Source organism: Nelusetta ayraudi, unplaced genomic scaffold (genome assembly GCF_046127955.1).
Source record: "Nelusetta ayraudi isolate G7.1 ecotype Tasmania unplaced genomic scaffold, CSIRO-AGI_Nayr_v1 ptg000135l, whole genome shotgun sequence".
NCBI lineage: Eukaryota > Metazoa > Chordata > Actinopteri > Tetraodontiformes > Monacanthidae > Nelusetta > Nelusetta ayraudi.
Genome location: NW_027466185.1, coordinates 13420129 through 13437353, shown reverse-complemented (window position 1 = coordinate 13437353; position 17225 = coordinate 13420129). Strand labels below are relative to the sequence as shown.

At 41.5% G+C, this 17225-nt stretch overlaps 3 protein-coding genes and 1 long non-coding RNA gene across 7 annotated transcripts in view; 1 reads left to right on the top strand and 3 right to left on the bottom strand.

Annotated features, from left to right (window-relative positions):
- Nucleotides 1–1532: 1532 nt before the first annotated feature.
- On the bottom strand, nucleotides 1533–2265 carry LOC142877220 (uncharacterized). The gene is made up of 3 exons (XR_012923803.1): nucleotides 1998–2265; nucleotides 1774–1904; nucleotides 1533–1689 (listed from the first exon to the last, which is right to left on the bottom strand). It is a non-coding gene; the product is annotated as an uncharacterized LOC142877220 (long non-coding RNA).
- Nucleotides 2266–3531: 1266 nt separating this feature from the next.
- On the bottom strand, nucleotides 3532–8871 carry dus3l (dihydrouridine synthase 3-like (S. cerevisiae)). 3 transcript variants are annotated; one of them, XM_076011220.1, is made up of 16 exons: nucleotides 8733–8871; nucleotides 8285–8371; nucleotides 7829–8093; nucleotides 7405–7756; nucleotides 7248–7315; nucleotides 7040–7135; nucleotides 6919–6960; nucleotides 6646–6798; nucleotides 6292–6408; nucleotides 5983–6048; nucleotides 5695–5805; nucleotides 4918–5014; nucleotides 4354–4429; nucleotides 4067–4255; nucleotides 3845–3973; nucleotides 3532–3765 (listed from the first exon to the last, which is right to left on the bottom strand). In XM_076011220.1, exons 2-16 carry the CDS (start codon nucleotides 8359–8361, stop codon nucleotides 3693–3695), a joined length of 1911 nt encoding a protein of 636 aa, XP_075867335.1. In that variant the 5' UTR covers nucleotides 8362–8371; nucleotides 8733–8871; the 3' UTR covers nucleotides 3532–3692. The 3 variants fall into 3 exon arrangements, with proteins under 3 accessions (XP_075867335.1, XP_075867334.1, XP_075867336.1); XM_076011219.1 differs by having other exon boundaries at nucleotides 8561–8815; XM_076011221.1 differs by having other exon boundaries at nucleotides 7040–7129; nucleotides 8561–8815.
- A 207-nt stretch (nucleotides 8872–9078) lies between these two features.
- mterf1 (mitochondrial transcription termination factor 1) lies at nucleotides 9079–10937 on the bottom strand. Its single transcript, XM_076011223.1, has 2 exons — nucleotides 10794–10937; nucleotides 9079–10379 (listed from the first exon to the last, which is right to left on the bottom strand). The coding sequence occupies exon 2, from the start codon at nucleotides 10326–10328 to the stop codon at nucleotides 9168–9170; it is 1161 nt and encodes a 386-aa protein (XP_075867338.1). The 5' UTR covers nucleotides 10329–10379; nucleotides 10794–10937; the 3' UTR covers nucleotides 9079–9167.
- A 2672-nt stretch (nucleotides 10938–13609) lies between these two features.
- The window catches only part of akap9 (A kinase (PRKA) anchor protein 9), a 51517-nt gene continuing 47901 nt past the window's right edge, over nucleotides 13610–17225 (top strand). For both annotated transcript variants that reach the window (XM_076012189.1, XM_076012188.1), the window contains exon 1: nucleotides 13610–13864. In XM_076012189.1, coding sequence (XP_075868304.1) covers nucleotides 13817–13864 — 48 coding nt within the window. In that variant the 5' untranslated portion in view covers nucleotides 13610–13816. The remainder of the gene's footprint in view (nucleotides 13865–17225) is intronic.

The following is a 17225-nucleotide window of genomic DNA, read 5'->3' as shown; positions in this document are numbered from 1 at the left end:
GTAGAGCACATGAAATAGATCTGCAGAGAAATAGTACATCAGTAAGCAAAGAGATGAGCTTCTGCCTTAAACGGTAAATGGCCACCCAGTCCAATTAAGTGGTTCCCTAGATACTCACTTCTTCATCAAGATGCTTCTGAGATTTTATGTCCATGAACTGGAAAGCCCGAACTTCAAACCGCCTCTGCTGACGGTTCTGGTTAGTGTCATTCACTCGTAAGATGGTCATAGAATCAAAAGGGTTGGCACACCTACACAGACAGGTACATTTTAAATACGACATTCAGTTTGAGGGAAGAAAAACACCAAAAAAAAAAAAAAAAAAAAGTCGTACCCTTCATAAACCAGCACCAGCGCATTCTTTGCAGAGCGAGGGTAGGCTATACAATAGTTCACAAGAAGCACAGCTTCTGGTCTTGAACAATGCAAAAGCACCTCAAGGTAGAGTGGGGTGCCCAGGAGCACCTGCAGGGGCAGACTGAAGCTGGGATAGTAGCTCGAGTAGTTACTGTCTGTGGGATTGGAAATTGAGAATTAAACGCAAATGAAAGCCCATTAAAGTTACTAGACATTTTGCGTGATTACAGTTCAAAAACTTTACCTCGGGCAATTCTCAAGTGGACACTATACAAGCCTGAACTCGTAAACGTTGAAGGCAAGCTGGATGATGGAGTTTTAACCATGACGCCAACACTTACTGACTTCTGCGTGCCACTTGATGCACTGTAGCGGCACTCAACCATGAACCTACAAGAGACAGTTTATGACAGATTCATTTTCTTGGCGGGGGTGGGGTATGCATCACAATGCATGCACAGCAAGTGTGCTGGATCCACTAACCTGAGTGGCTCAGTTCTTGTAATTGCACCATATTTTAGGTGCAAAACGTCAGCCATCAGCACCTCAGCCATGTAAATCACAGTCCCACTAATGTTCTGTTAGTAAAAATTAATGTTGCTTCTGGTCAGTTTGTGCAGCATTACCGCGACAGTTTGTTGGATGAAGGCAAATTTTATGCATGACGCAATACCACATGAAACTAGTAAAGAGCAAGAGAACAGAAAAGCACTTACATAAACTCGAACTCCACATTCTTTAAATCCAAACTTGAATATGGCAACCTTGTTATTAACAAAGACAGGCTTGCAGTCAGGATAGCCAGGAATAACAAGCTTTGTGGGGTCCACAGAGATCGATGGAGGGTTGTCACGAATTTCAAAGACAAACTGTTGGTCTGCAGTGCACGCTACAAATGAAATGCAAGTCACCCACAATTGGTCAGATAAGGTGGTTTTTGAAAAAAACCAGAGAAGTCAAAATTCAAAACCAAATTTACCATCCATTGGGTAGTAACAACCATTAGTTGGATCTCGACAACATCCAAGCCTACTGCAGTCTGTAGCACTTATTCCCACAGCGCCACATTTCACTCCCTGTCCTTTTGCTACAAAACACTCTGAAAAAAAAAAAACAAATTAGAGGAAAAGAAAACCAAAGCAGAAAACTCCATTTTAAATTGGTCTTACTTTGCAAGTTTGACGCAAGCGGTGGAGCGTTTGATTGAATGCACTTTGCATTTTGGCCACTGGTGCGCGGGGCTAGGGCCCCATTTACCACACAATATGCAGGCAAAGCCCTCAGCTCACTACGCTGGTCAGGATACAGCAGCTCCACTGTGTAGTTGTTTGCCTGTAATCATCAAGCAGCCTTTCAGGAAAAGCCACACAGTTGAAGCACTCCTGCCGTGTTTCAATACCTTGCGTACACACTCACATTGCAATTAGCTCTGGATTTAACGTGGCACCCAGTGAACGGTATGGTCACTGCATTTTGCTGGTAGTCCACTTGATAACCACAAACTGGTGGAAGCTCCGTGACAAAGAGATAATTTGCATTCTTGGAATCTGGGGTGGGGAGAGGGCTTGTAAGTTGTCAAGCAGTCATTTTGGAGGGTGGGGGGGGGGGGAGATAGTGCAGATGAACACCTTGACACATACCCTTGACTCTGACTCCACTTACGCTACCTGCACGCAAAGCAATTAGGAAACTCTCTTTACGGCACTGCACTGTGAGGGCAGGAGTGTCGATTGCGGTGCCGCCGGTCGAGGTCGCTGGAGGCGAAGCCCCCTGGTATCTGCTCTCAAGAGCATCATCAGCCAACACACCAAAATTTTGTTGACCAGAGTAGAAGCTGGCAACAGGTTCTGTTCGTTCGTCCCGGAAACCTGTGCTCTCTGAAGCCAACTCCTCAAACTTCTCCTCGTCATCATAAGGGTCATCTGAAGGGGGAAAGAAGCAGATTGAACAAGTGACTGCAGGTGGAAACCAGCCACGCTCTTAAAGCAATGCAAGCATTCACTTTGTCCATTTTCTTTTTAAAACACAGATATAACATTAAAGCCAAAACACTTGCAACTGCATAAAAGAAAAGTGTAATGGCACTGTAGAAGCTGCTGTCCTTTTACCAGGCAGTTACAGGTTCTTCTACAAAAAAAAACAAAACCCCAGCGGAATTCTGCCTCGATTAATAAAGAAAGACAACCCTTAAACTGCCCCACCTACAGTCAAACTAAAACATTAATACCACCAATATTTAACAAACATAGCAAAGCATAACACACTTCCTTACCAAACAAATCCACACTTGGATCAGTCAGCGCGCTTGTCCTGTACTGAGGCAAAAATTCTGAGAGTCTGGGAAATTTGCCAGACTTCCCTGCCTGGCCTGAAACCAGCAGCAGCGTGCTGGTCAGAGCCACCAAAAGCACCGCAAGCTTGCCCTTGGCCATGTGTCCAAGTGGAAGCTAACCTCTTGCTAACTGCCTGTCCCTTGCCTCTGGCAGTTATACAGTGCTGATCCTTCATTGATGGCACCTGGTTGCTGGCTGCTGATTGTAACATGCTGCTTAGCTGAGAACCACTCAGGTGATTTTGATTAGAAAAGTGAAGCCAGTGAACAGAAGCGCTGGTAGAGTTTGTAACCGTTTAAGAGCTCTAATTCTTTTGGTATTTTTAAGACAATGCTATATGTACATGTGTCCTTTTAAATACTGAACTATGTTTTTGAGGTTACTAAAACATATTTCTGTCTTTCGAACATGAATACAAAGAACAATGCCATTCAGATAAATTGCATAGACATTTGTCATTGATATTTGTCCATTTCACACACACTCTGACTTTAATGTTCCTCTTCATGTTTGGGGAGTTCTCTAATGTACATAATTAGACTGCTGGAAACATAAAACAAAAGTGTCAAGCAAAATCCATGTGATTTTAATCATTCAAATCTGAAACAAAAATGAACAAAATGCCATCTCAAAAGTGAGTAAGTTGTGGTGTGGTGTATTCCTCTTCAAATTCTGATTCTGATCATTTTTGCTTACATTTACCATTGATCTGATTATTTTTATTTTTAACTCAAATATTGATGTTGAAGATAGACACTTATTATTAGGGATTTTTAGTGTGGCAAAAAAGTATTGTGTTTTTTGCTTTTAACATTTATTTAAATATAGAACCACCCACATATGCCATTGTAACACAAATCATGTCCTTATTACTTTGAGCTGAAAGAGAATTCATTCCTTGTCATCTTACTCCCAGGGTCAATTAAAACACAACAAAATAATTATTACAATTAAAATAAAATCCCATGTGACACATGTTTACTTCGTACATCTTGTAGAAAATTATTTGTAGGCATTGGCTTTATGTTTGGGCAAAAAGTTGAAATTCTTCGGCAGAGGTCCAAGAAGCATTTCACTGTTGAAAAGACAAAGATTTTACTATAAATCAGTTTATTTTAAAATGTATTTGTTTGAAAACAATATTTTCTCCTCACCTTATTCTCACCCAGTCCCCAACGTTTTGACTGGCCATCAGTGACTCCAGGTAGTCTCGCCCCATGTAGTATGGAGGTCGTTCGTTGATCTTCTGAGGCAAACGCTCTAGGAGTCCAACCGGAATATATCTGTGGCACAGGAGAATAGATATTTCATTATTGCCCTGAATGTCCTAAATGCCCACGATATTAGGACACATCAACAGTAATGCCGCCGCCGACCTGCACATGAAGGAGAGCCACTCCAGCATGAAGTGGCGTGTCTTTTCTACGCCTCGCGTGTCAGAGCCCCAGTGCTCCAAACCAAAGTTGGTAAAATCCTTGAGGATGTCCAGGCGTTCGCTGGACGAGATGTCCCAGTGTCTGCTCTCCTTTATTTCGGTGAAGATCCAGGGCTTGATCAGAGCACCTCTAAGAAAAATGCAACAACCAAGGGACCAAATAAACTCTTGCACAAAAGCATTGCGAAACATACTCATTTTATTTTTACTGCCGTAAATCACACCCACCTTGCAATCATGATGCCAGACACTCCCGTCTCTTTTGCCTTAATGGCATCTTCATAGGAAAGGATGTCTCCATTGCCTGAGTGACAAACAGACACGATGAGTTAATCTCATAGTTGTTAATTACATTTAACAACTTATTGCCTTATTCTTCCCGGCTATACATAGTGATGATTTTTAATAAGAAATAGTGGGGGCGACTGTGGCTCAGGAGGTAGAGCGGGTTGTCTCATGACTGAAAGGTTGGCAGTTCACATCCCGCTCCATCCTAGTCTATCGTAGTGTCCCTGGGCAAGACACTTCACCCTAAATTGCTCCCAATGGGGCTAGGCAGCACCTTGAACGGCAGCAGCCACCCATTAGTGTGTGCATGCGTGTGTGAATGGGAGGCCTTTGTAAAGCGCTTTGGGGTACCGTGCAGGTGCTGCAAAAAAAAAAAAGTGCAGTCCAGTTGCCATTTTAAAACAAACTGTAAAAATGTGCAGAACAAATAGTAATTGCCAAGTACTTGGGAATATTTTATGTTCTGCATTTATATCATTACAACTGTTGCAATATTGTACTTACCAAAAAGTGGGACGGGACTGGCCAACTTTGAGCAAGTGGAAATATAGTCCCAGTCTGCTAACTTGGTGTAGCGCTGCTCTCTTGATCGACCATGTAGCTGGAATGACAAAAAAACAGCTTTCTCATTCTACATTGCATCTTAAAGTGCTAGGACTCCACCCCGTCACAAGACTTAGGTCCCGTCCACACGGGAACGTTTTTTTTGGTGGAAACGGTAAAGTATTTAACCGTTACAGCGTTTCGTCCACACGGCAACGGCGTTTTGGGTCCGCGAAACGGTATTTTTTGAAAAAGGGTCCCAGAGTGGGAAAAATCTGGCAACGCCGTTTCGCCGTTGTCACATCGTTGCCGTGTGGACAGTGAAAACGGCTTTTCCTTGTAAAACGATGACGTCATCGCACAGTCACTGTCATGTGACCGGAAAAAACACGGCATGCAGCGGCACAAAAAACAACGATAGCGGCGAGCGGAGTTGTCTTTGTATCGCAGGCGCTTCAAGATTTGTTGGCAGTGTTACTACAAAACCTCACACTCACCTTTTTTTCCCCTACTCGCCGTTTTTGTTTTCGCTGTGTTTAGTGTGTAGCGGAAACGCCCTCTTTCTAAATCGTGGGTCCGGTGGCTGTGTCAGCGTCTGTGAGCACCTTTCGGTGTGGCATACGCATTACATGGTTTTCACCCACCGTTTCGTTTCCATCTGTCAGCGTGTGGGCGCAACTTTTTTCGACCCCGGGAAAGAAAAAAAACGGCAACGTTCCCGTGTGGACTGGGCCTTACTGTGACCATTGAAACGCCCCATCTCTTCATCTCTGGGATGAGTTTGTGCGCTATGTTGCTCTTCTCCTGAACACCGGTGCGGATCTTGACCGTCAAAGGGACATCAAGGACCTACGGGTCAAGAGACGCTCATTAATCCCACAGCAGTCAATGTGCATGTAATTTCAGACAAGTAAAGTTATTGTTCATGGTGAAATGTGTTTTAAATTAAAAATCAACACAAATGGGTTCAGTGCAAAAACACAATGATACAACATCTTGATCTTTAGAAGAAAGAAACGTACTTACATAGTTCATCCCATTGATGATCTCCTCAAACTTTCTAGTGCGAGTCATCAAACCACAGCCTCCACCCTGAAGAAGCAAAATACTTTCAACATTGACGTAAATGAGTCACCCTCTTCCTATTATGCCAGATTGATGATCGGTGGCCCAGCATCTGATTTTATTATTTTCAATCAGAGAAGCAAATATGTGTGTTGTGTGGCATACTTAATTGCTCAAAAAATATTTTGTGAAGCAGCTTCAAGTGTCAAGGAAAAGCAACGCGTTTTATTATTTTCATTTTTGATGGCCACTTTTACTTGCAAAGTTCACCTTTTTAAAGACCAGGTCTATGGGGCATCCAGAATTGATGTCCACGAAGTCAACTTCGGTATAGTTGTTGATGAGTTCTGCACATCTAGTCATAGTGTCGGGAAAGCAACCTTCCACCTGAAGACATAAAAAAGGCATACAAAAAACAAAAATGCTAAATATGCTGTTTTATGAGTTTTGAGACGATTAATCAGGCAGAGCGGCTCCTCCAGCGTCTGCGATGAAAAATAAATGTCTGAGAAATGGATATACTATATTATGGGAGTGTTGTAAAGACCATCCACCTGCTGCCAGAATAAATAATTAGCTCTCACAAAGACGGTCCACGGTTCTAATAATCTGTGACAACATTACCTGCACGCCAAAAATGTCTTCACTTTCATGTCGCTTTAGGAGGGCCCACTCTGACTGTTGGCCCTGCAGGAGGTTTGTACACATAGCCATCTCTCCACAGGTGATGTCTACTCCAAAGCGTTTGCACACACGACGAAAGGGCAGGTTTCCACACTGTACAAAGGCATGTCCTCATTTAGTGCACACAAACTGACTTATTTCGAGCAAAAGTCAATTGAATCGCTTAAAGATGTGCGCTTGCACGGATTACAGCAATTGTCTTGTGGCACTTACAGTTGTTAGAGGGGCAAGATAGAGCTTATCTCTGAAGTCGACCTTTAACAAAGTCAAAGAAATGGACTGATCAGCCAATAACACAAGCGCTGTGGAGATCATGTGACTGTCTGAAATATACCTGTTTCTTTTCACACGGACGCAACTTGATCACATCTACATCAGTCAGAGGACCAACAGTCTTAATTGATGGCTGCTCATCTGTGCTGATCTGTTGCTACGTCCAAAGGATATAAGCAGAGGGGGGGTAGGGGGTAATCGGATTTAAACACTGAGGAACTTATTGTTTATACTGAAATATAAAGTTGATGTGTATTGCATAGGTTTACCGGAATTTCAGTCTTGGTGGACACAGGCTGCTCCCCTGATGGATCAGCAGACACTTTACATGTTTCACCTGGACAAATCAAATATCAAAATCTTAAAATACACACTTACAAACACAAAACAATTCACACAAGTGAATTGTTAATGGAGTCACTTCACCATTTTTCTGCTGCTCCTTCTTTTCTCTGTTATTGGAAAGTGTTTTCAGGTACTCCGCAGACTTCTTGAAGGCGACCGAACGCTTTCGCAGGCGATTCTGGAGGTCCTTGCTCAAGACATTCTTTACAGTGGCCATGCCCTCACAAGCCTTTATGAGTTCAGCGTTCTCAATGGTTTTGAAGTCAGATGTTGTGTGCGCCTTGGCAAAACGGCAGGTCAAGCCATATGTGCATTTTCCAAAGGTGTCAAAGAGGTAGCAGTTGTCCCCAATGTCAGCAGGCTTGGAGGCCAGGTAATCTGGGATGTTGTGGTGAAAGTGACATTTGTCTCCAAAGGGGCATTCCCTGTTAGGCTGCAGCAGAAATACTGTTATGACAACAACTATCAGTTTGGACAAAAATTGAAGTAATTGTCATTTTTATACCTGAACAACTGAGAGACACAGCCGTTTCTCATCATAGGCAGTTGGCTTTGTGTGTGGCCTTGCCTTATTTTGACCTCTGAGTCTTTTACCATCCTTTGCGCCCCCTTTCTGTCCATCCTCTTGATCCACCTTAAGCCTTTTAGCATCAGGTTCTTCGACACAACTGGTCTCCTGACCTTTCTCATCCTCGCATGCTTTTTCCCCGTTTTGGCTTTGCCACTCAGAGTCAATATATCCATGAAATTTGTCTTTGGTTGTTAGATATCTGAAGAAGAAGATTAGGTCACTTTGGTGGTGCAGCAAGACTTAAACTTATTTTAACCTGAAAGCATTTACACATCCCCTCCCCCCTTCAATGTGCTTTAGAAAATTAAAAGTCTAACTAATAAGATCTAGAACGCAAAAGTTTTTCATTTATCTATTTGTTGTATTTTAAGACACTGGATGTTCACTTACTGTGATTTGATGGCAGCTTCACCCTTTACAGCTGCATCAGGCGTCTTTTCGACAGTTTCTTCTACTATTTTTTCCATTACCTACTTCCTGAAACATCACGACAGTAATACCATTAAGTTGCAACTTTCAAGCGGACTATTTAAAAGGAGACACACATATTATCTCACGGTCCAATGCGATCGTAGAAGTGCGCACTTAAACCTAGATATGTATCGACATTATTACCTAAAGTTTATTGTGTAGTAGGTAGAGTGAACTCTAGTGAAAGAGATTTACCTGGAAGTGCCTGATATTACGAAGCTGTCAAAAGCTGCCGAAGCATACTTTGCGCGAAAGGTATCTGGTTCTACTCAAGCCTGCTAACAGGCTAACCCCTAAAACTGACTGGCTGTCGTTGCACAGCAAATTTAATTCAAATAAGACACTCTACAAATTTCACATTACTTACAATTTACTTGATCTGCCAATAACACAAAGTATCGAATTAACCGAACTCCTTCACTCTCACTGGCAGCGTGAACAGTGATTGTGCAGCAGTGTTGTATGGTCCGTGTAAAACACGAGCGATACAAACATTGGTTCCAGCCGCCTTCGTCCAAAGAACCAACTAGGGAAAAAGTAGATCTCCAACACAAAAATAAAAAACCAACCTATTCACCAGTTAAACATCTGCTCGGGTTTTTTTCTCCAAATAAAATAATATATCCACAATGGAAATATACATTTAAAACACAACAGTTCTGAGGAAATGTTGCTTTTTAATCATTGTATAATTAAATATTACACGAGACACATATTTTAGAAATCACTTTTTATTTCTATTATAAAACAAAAGTTTCAACCAAACATAATTACTCATCATTAAGTATTCAGACACATGCATTCATTCATCTGGGGAGGAAGAGAGCTTTTCCATCTTAGCAACAAACCGCTTTCGGCTCAAGTCCAGCACACTGATACCATTCTTCTGGAAGTCATAGCCCACTGCCTTCAGTTCATCCAGTCGCCCTGATATATTTTGCGTGCTGTAGTCCAATACCTTTGGCTTCTCCAAAATCTGTTTTATTGTTATTCCGCCTTTGATAAGACAATCGAGTTTAGAATTCAATGTATCCAGCCCATTGTACAAGACCATAGGATAATTGGTGACCAGCTTTTTCATATCAGCTTTCTGGGAGCCAAGTGCAGCCATCTTCTGTTTGAGATTATTAAAATTCTTCTTTAGATACTCATTAGAAAGGTCCAGAATTTCTGCCCCAGGGCCTTGAAGAAGAGCGAGAAGCTCTGAATTGCTCAGCTTAAGAGATTTTTGGAGAATATTAATATTTGTCTTGACTCTCTTGGTGCTTCGAATGAGAATGTAAAGGTTCCTGGAAAGGACAGCTTTAATAAACTGCTCTGGATTCTTTCCACCAAGCTCAGCATAGATGTCCTCCAGGAACTCAACCATCTGCCTGTTGAGCTCTAGGCTGTTGGAGAATGTCCGTGGAGCTGTTGTCAACAGTCGGTGGAGGTCCTTTGTGTTCAAGCCCAGTGACGTCAAGAAGGTTATATTTTTATGTAAGTTCTCATTGTCACTAGATCGAAAGAAAGACTCTGGTGAGCGTTCCAATATGCTCACAATTTCTGAATCTGTCTGGAAGACATTCCTCCATAGCTGCCAGCGCTGGTCCAGGTGATCCACTGATCGGGTAATGGCGCGGGGATAACGTGATATAATACTGGCAACTACTTTGCGGCTGGCACCTTTGCCTTGCAAAAACTGTGCAACACCTTGCTCATTGGTCAAAGATTTACGGAGCACCCCCGGCTGCCGCTGCCGTGCCATCTTCACGTCAACTCCCATGAGGTTCAGGTTCTCTAACAGGGATTCATTTTCTGGGTTCCCTGCCTGTTTTAGTTCACTATGTCTGGCATCAGAACTACATAACTTCCTGAAAAGGCAGCTGTGAGTCAATTGCACTGAAATAATCCCCATACCACACCTCAGTGTGACTGCCGGATGGTTGCCGAGGAGAGTCCACACTCCGTGTAGGGCTGCCATAGCAAATGATGTGAAGAGCTACATTGACATCGCTGCAGGTGGCACAGAGATCTACAAGAAGACAAATGGCCAAAGCATCATTAGAGAAATCAGGTCAAAACGTAGAATAGACACCAAAGGTACTTGTGTGAAATATTCTTCCACATAGTTCAAGTGTTTCCTGTTTTCAAGACGAATATTTATTTTTCGCTGAAGAGTTTTCGAGTCACATGATGACGTCCGTCTGTGTTCTTCCTTTATAATACAAAACTCTCAAACAAACTGTAAAATAAATACATAATGCGACGTAATATCGGGAACGTGCTTCGTAATTAGTGATAATAAACATATATACAGATGGTAACCCTGACTAATTGCAGAGACCTTCAATTATTGTCATGGCTCCACTACTTTCATACTTATCATCAGATTAACCCATATTCCCCGTCACCACCGTATCGAAATGATAGAAAAGACCGACCATACCTCTATGTTTTTGACAGCCAACGCGAAATAAGCACATTTACCATCGGCCTTATGACGGCAGACGGAGCACGGCAACGGTCTGAGTTTACCACGGCTGGAAAGAGTGAACCTATTCGCTCTACTTCTTCTTCTTGTCGTGCTGGTTACTCTTCTTCATGCTATTGTCCAACATTTAAGTCGAACACATTACTGCCGCCTGCTGGTATGGCTAAAGAATGTCTCATTTCGCTGTTGTCGAAATTGATAAGAGAAAATAAAAAGTCTGGTCTGTCGTTTATGTACACATTTGACCAATAGACTGAAGCAAAGAACCTGCGTTTTATTATTGCTATATTATGATGAAATTGGTAGTAATAGAATTTTCCATACTACTACTACGACGACGACGACGACGACGACGACTACCACTACTACTACTACTACTACTACTACTACTACCAGTGCTTATTAATGATATGTATTTTTTTTTTATCCAAACAGAGAACGACACATTGCATCAGTTATACTCATTGTATGTTAATGTTCAATATTTTCTGTTTATTTCTAGAAAAGGTATTTGTGGTGCAATCAGTTAAGAATATAGAATCATCCTATGCAAAAAAAAAAAAAGAGGAATATAACCGCTTGCACTGCTATCAATGCAAAAAAAAAAAAAAAAAATACCACTTTGATTAGTGTGCCCATGGAATGTTGTTAAATGTTCCTCGATGGCATCATTATAGACCATGTTAGTCAGTGACTTAAATTTCAAGGTATTAATATTTAATTCAGGTTAGACATAAACATGGTGATGCTACTGAATACCCACCCCTCAAGTGAGCAATTGCCACGTGGCAAGAACAGCTCTGCACTGAAAACCTCACTGACCCTCCACATCTCTCCACTGATGAGTCCACTTGTGAATATTTTATTGTAGCACAGAGACATCTTCACCATGCAAAAGCACTTTCACCCATGTCACTCTCCGAGGCTGGGTGATTAAGGCCCCCATTTGTGTTGCCTCACTCATCAGCAGGACTTTCATTTATCATCACTAAGAACATCTCTACTTGTCTAGCATTTTTTTTTTCTTAAAAGCAATTATTTGCATAATGATGTGTTAGGAAGCAATTCTTGTGACTTATGTTTCTAAGTAAGAAAGTATTGTTTGTAATACATATGTATATATAGACTATAAGTTAGCTATGTTTTAACCAAAAGGTATTACTGGCAAACTTTTTAATTTTCTTTTTTGAACAATGTCCCACAGATGTCAGGTCACACACTGCTGATGTAGCAGAGTGGCCAACACAACATTTGGGCCTAATCTAAGACAAATCCTGTTTGAGGAATGGGATGATAATGGTACAAATAAATGTGCATCGTGTTTTTTTTTCTTTTTCATTATTAATATGGTTAACTTGTTGTTGTGTCCCTGCCAAAGTTGCTGAGGTTACCAATGACACAGTACTCCTTCAGTGAATGAATAATTTAGAAACTGGCGAAACTTTCAAGTCCTCCGTGGTTCCAGCAGTTCCTGTCACACACACTGCAGGTGAGAATGTCCAAAAGAAGATGGGTGGAATTCAGAATCAGCCAGACCATCAGCTGTTCGGCTCCTGTCAGTCGAAGACACAGACTGTCCTCTCCAGCAGCTGTTGGTAAGTTTTGGAAGTTTTATCACATTTGAACAGACGTTTATACTTGGGTGACTGATGTGATCAATTCAAGAGTACGAGAATTGGCAATATGTGATCATACAGGCAGAATACTACTACTACAAAAAAAATCATTAATAGCAAATTAGATTTTGAAAGATTTTCGACATCACTATTCTAGCATTGACTGAAGTAAATTGATGTAAATTGTGGGAACAGTGTGTTGCCAAAAACAAATATTTTAGTTTAAAGGAAATATCTTTAACCATAAAAAGCAAAACAAAACAAAAAAAAATAACAAGCTGAATAACTAGGCCATAACAAATACATAGAAAATCGAAGTGCCTTTTTAGTTACCTGCAGCATTAAGCATCCCCAGAAATATCATTTTTTTCTGTTTTGCCTAAAGTAGTCAGGTTAACTGCCATGTTGTGCTGAAGCTTTGAAATTATATTTGATTCAAAAATTCTAAAAAGACTTCAACAGGGACAACTCTTTTGTCTTCCATTGCCATGGAAACTAAACAGATGCTTTATTAAAGATGGATTCAAAATGCATAAACTAAAACGCTCAATATATAGGCATTATTATCATTCACATCATTTTAATGATGTGATTAGTAAAAATGTTTTGAGTACTACCTATCTACATGCTCAAAACAAACGCAAGTAATTACCACAAGCAAATAGTAAAAATGTTTGTGCTTAAAATAATTTAAGGGCGAATGTGCTTTTAATTTAAATACTCAAAAGTATTTATTATTTGTAGTAGTAGTATGGTTGCAATAATATGATTACAACTAATATTGATATATGGTTTTGTTTAATACAATTTCACAACACCGAAGTCGTATTAAACGCATAGCAAAACCTTAACGTGATTATTTTATTTATTTATTTATTTTTTTGTTTAAGAAACATTAAAAACTCACAACAAACAAACACGGCCATTATTTCTTTAAAAAAATTGGAATACTTAGTTTTAACATGTTAAGTGTATTCTGTTTTATTGCCACATTCACCAAAACAACGAATGCCTCTGACTCCGTTATTTATTTTAGATTTATACTGTTTTTAATGACAATTACTGACAGCAAATCCGACAGTACATGAAGGCATCACTATGGGAATGTGAGCGGGGGCGTGGCCGTGAAGGCACCTAACAACGTCATCAGCGATGGGTCTCATGTTTACGTGGAAAACATGGCGGCCGACTACCAACAAGGAGACAGTAGCCAATAAACGCTAGTGGATGAGTGTGTGGCAGGCAGTTGGAAGGCGTATGCGAGGCTTTCACCACCGCTGAGTTCTGATTTATTTTTCTCAACCCGCGTGAAATCTCGCATGAAGCGGTTTCCTTCTCGCCTCAGCCACAGGGACCGCGGTGATGGAAGACGAGGAGAGGCAGAAGAAGCTGGAGGCCGGCAAAGCAAAGGTAGGACTCTTGAGTTTGTTTGGCTGCTAGCACAACTCTCTGACACTGCTACCAACACTGCAAAGTGGTCATTTAATTTAGTGGTCTCGCACCCCTCGACTCGAGCTCAACGTGCCGACTCCCCCGGCCCGGTCGCTGGTTATCTGTCCCCCCCCCCCCCTCCGGACTCCGAAGCCCCCTCTCAGCCAGCTGTCAGACTCGGTGAACACGCGTCCTGATCTGACAGCTGGGGAGCTGGGGCGGCTGGCAGCCTCTCCGGGGCTAATAGTAGCATAGCCACGGCTAGCCACACTCCTTTGTCATGCCTGTACACCTGGAGATGCTCCACCGGTTCTTGTTTCTCCCCTTTACCATTGTCTATAATTTATATTACAATATGCAGAGTGGGAGCGTGTTCGCACAACCGGTGTAATGACTCGTGGGTCCAGCACACTTCCCTGTTAATGAAGGCTCCCACACGCCACCTGAAGTGGAGGCTGACAGGCTGGTGTAACAGGATTTACAGGATAAGGTCGAGCAAACATTGTCCCACATGCTAAACTTGGGCTGCAATTGCGTTATCCCAAGGTGGCATCCGGGTTTCCCGTCAAGAGAACCCACCTATACATACCAGCGTGTGATGATAATAATAGTAATGATGTTGTAAGGACAATAAAACTCCAGACATAAGTGAGGGTTTTCTCCAGATGGATTGACTCACATCCTGCTCATTCATATTTTTAACAGAGCTTTCTTTGTGTGCTGTGGCTTTTCATTGACTGCCTATGAGCAGGTACTTTGAGCACAATTCTGTTGCACGTCCAGCTGGCTGAGGATTGTGCACTGAGTAATGACAGACACCCACCTTCAGGAGGAAATGGAGTGATGAGCAAAATTAAATAAAAATAAATAAATAATTTTGGTTGTCAGTGCAGCAACTGGAGAAACCATTCCAAACCTCAAGTGATCTTTGTCGTTTGTTAATGAACCCCAGTCATTCATCAAGCCGTTATTTTCTACCTTATGGAAAGTCAATGTTTTGGGCAAGATGAAGAACTCCATTTCGTTGGTTGGTTCATGAAGTAGGTGAGGATGAAGGGTTGTCACGACCTTTAGCTTAGCTCAGCGGGGTAAGGACACGACAACCGTCCCCATGGTTTTGAGGGTTGGCATTTTGGCCGACATACGCCCCCCTCTTCCACTTCTAAGGGAGACACGATTGATGCACCATTACATAAAGAAGTCAAATTAACATGTACGTTAACAACAGCTAACGGTGGTTTGCATTAAGTCTCTTGCTGAGATTGTAAGCTCAGATTGAGTCCAAGCTGATATTCGTCAAAGTCTATCAGTGTGTCGGGAGCAATGTTTAGATAATGTCATGACCTGTCATGCAGGCCTCCTGGATGTAAGACACAAGTCCATCCTTTACTTCTTTGGCAGTGGCAATGTCACAGAGGGAACTTGTATCTTCACTAATGGCTTTCTCACAATACTCTGATGTTGACCATTGAGACATAGCAAAGAGCAAGTGGAGAGGCTGTGCTTGTGAGCTCTTAACTGAAGATACTTGACATCCATGCAATCCCTGCATTTCCCATTGCAAGACGCTGCCTCGCGTCTCCAGTTACTTGGGGGATGAAGAGCTGAAGACGGTGTTAGGTTGAAGAGAGAGCCACACACTCGGGGACATCACGTCCATCACAATTAAGGCCGTATCTCTCTCTCTCCCAAATTCTCGTTTGTCCTCATCCCTTTCTGCGCCGCATAGTCCAAATGTAAAGCCTGTGAGTGCACTAACGAGGTTCCTGTAAAGTTCCTTTTCATAGAGAGAATAATGATTACAAAGATTTTGGTAATTTTAGGTTAGACAAATAGGGTAGAGCAATAGTGACCGTGTGTGGTGAAGGTCCTGTAATGAATGAGTGAGAAGGTTTTCAAGTTCAGACAGCTTAAAGGTCAATGTCACTGTCAGACAGCAGGTACAAGTTGATCTACTTAGTTGCAGCCTTAATGGGTAATCTCTCACGTGACTAGTCATGAAAGTGTCTGTGATAAAATGTTTGACTGCCAGGGCTCATTTTTTTCTCAAGCAATTCACCTGTAGGTTTAATTCGAAGCTAACCGCATGTCTTGTTTCATTTTGTTTTGGTGTGTATAATCATAAATACCCTAAAGCTCTTGTGTGTAGTGCACAGCTTAACAACGGCAGGGTGGCAGGAGATTAATTTAATGCAACAGTCTAACAACTGTCTGGGATTAATCAACTCCAGTGCAGCCTGGAAGGGGCTTCTTTGCTTTTCATGAAACATTGATTCTCCTCCTTTCATACCTAAAATCATTGCCACCAAACAGGACTTTTGCTTTGCCACAGGATTTTGTACAATGCAGACTTATTGGTGATGCATCTCTGTATGTTTTTCAGCGGCGACTTCCATGCATTGTCTAATTTTAACCACAGCGGGAAGTTTTTTTGAACCCACTCTCTACCACGAACACATTCTCAGAGTTTGCACTAGGGAAGCAAATTATTGATTTATTCATTAATCATTAGTTGATTGACCTTATAGATCAATTAACGATTCATTGACAAGCTGCGATTCTTCCAGAGAACCTAAAATTCACAATGAAAAATGTGGAAGGAACACATTATTTCACCCTTAAATAATGTTGAGGTTCCATTGTGACCCATTTTTTACATTAGAGAACAGTTAAAACACCCTAAATATTTATCCTCTGACTTTAAGTTGACTTCTAATGGGTCAAAAAAAAAAAGTTGTTTAAAAGTAACTTGTTCTAGGTATATTATGATCATCACAGTATCTGCAGGTGAATTGCTCTTTCCTGCCACTACACTGTTATCATGATATTAACTACCCGGATGTTAAATAAAAAAAACAAAAAAACAAATCCAATTAATTGCGACTAATTTAATTTTATTTATTAAATTCTTAATCGACAATTAATCGTTAATCAATTAATTGTTAACATCCCTAGTGTGGGCAGATTCCCTTGTAGCCAGTAGGGGGAACAGAAGTTCTGCACATGTAAATCTTTTAAGCCCTACGAGCAGGATGCTCATAGATTTTAGACGTGACGTACTGTTTGATCAGGATGAAGACTAGAGTCCTGACATGTTATGCATTTGTTTGTGTGACAAACATCAGTCTGGAACTCCTGGCATACATTTCCTCGCTGGCAGAAACTCAAGAACGAGAAATGGAAAGGAGAAGTTGGATCACGTAAACTGTAAAATTCAAGCACAGATGATGGACTAAAGCATGCAAAGCCACAGGGGTGTGTGATATGGCCTTACTTTTTTCAGTTTTTTTTTGTTGTCACGTTTGCAATCATGGCATTATATATTGTTATTACAAGATGA

Bases quoted from the DNA above. Each gene is read 5' to 3' on its own strand.
- mterf1 (XM_076011223.1), bottom strand. From the start codon at position 10,328: ATGGCAGCCCTACACGGAGTGTGGACTCTCCTCGGCAACCATCCGGCA.
- dus3l (XM_076011220.1), bottom strand. From the start codon at position 8,361: ATGGAAAAAATAGTAGAAGAAACTGTCGAAAAGACGCCTGATGCAGCT. The intron at 7,316-7,404 runs GTGAAGTGACTC...TGATTTGTCCAG, and splicing joins GAAGGAGCAGCAGAAAAATG to GTGAAACATGTAAAGTGTCT. The intron at 3,766-3,844 runs GTGAGGAGAAAA...TCTTTTCAACAG, and splicing joins GGGGACTGGGTGAGAATAAG to TGAAATGCTTCTTGGACCTC.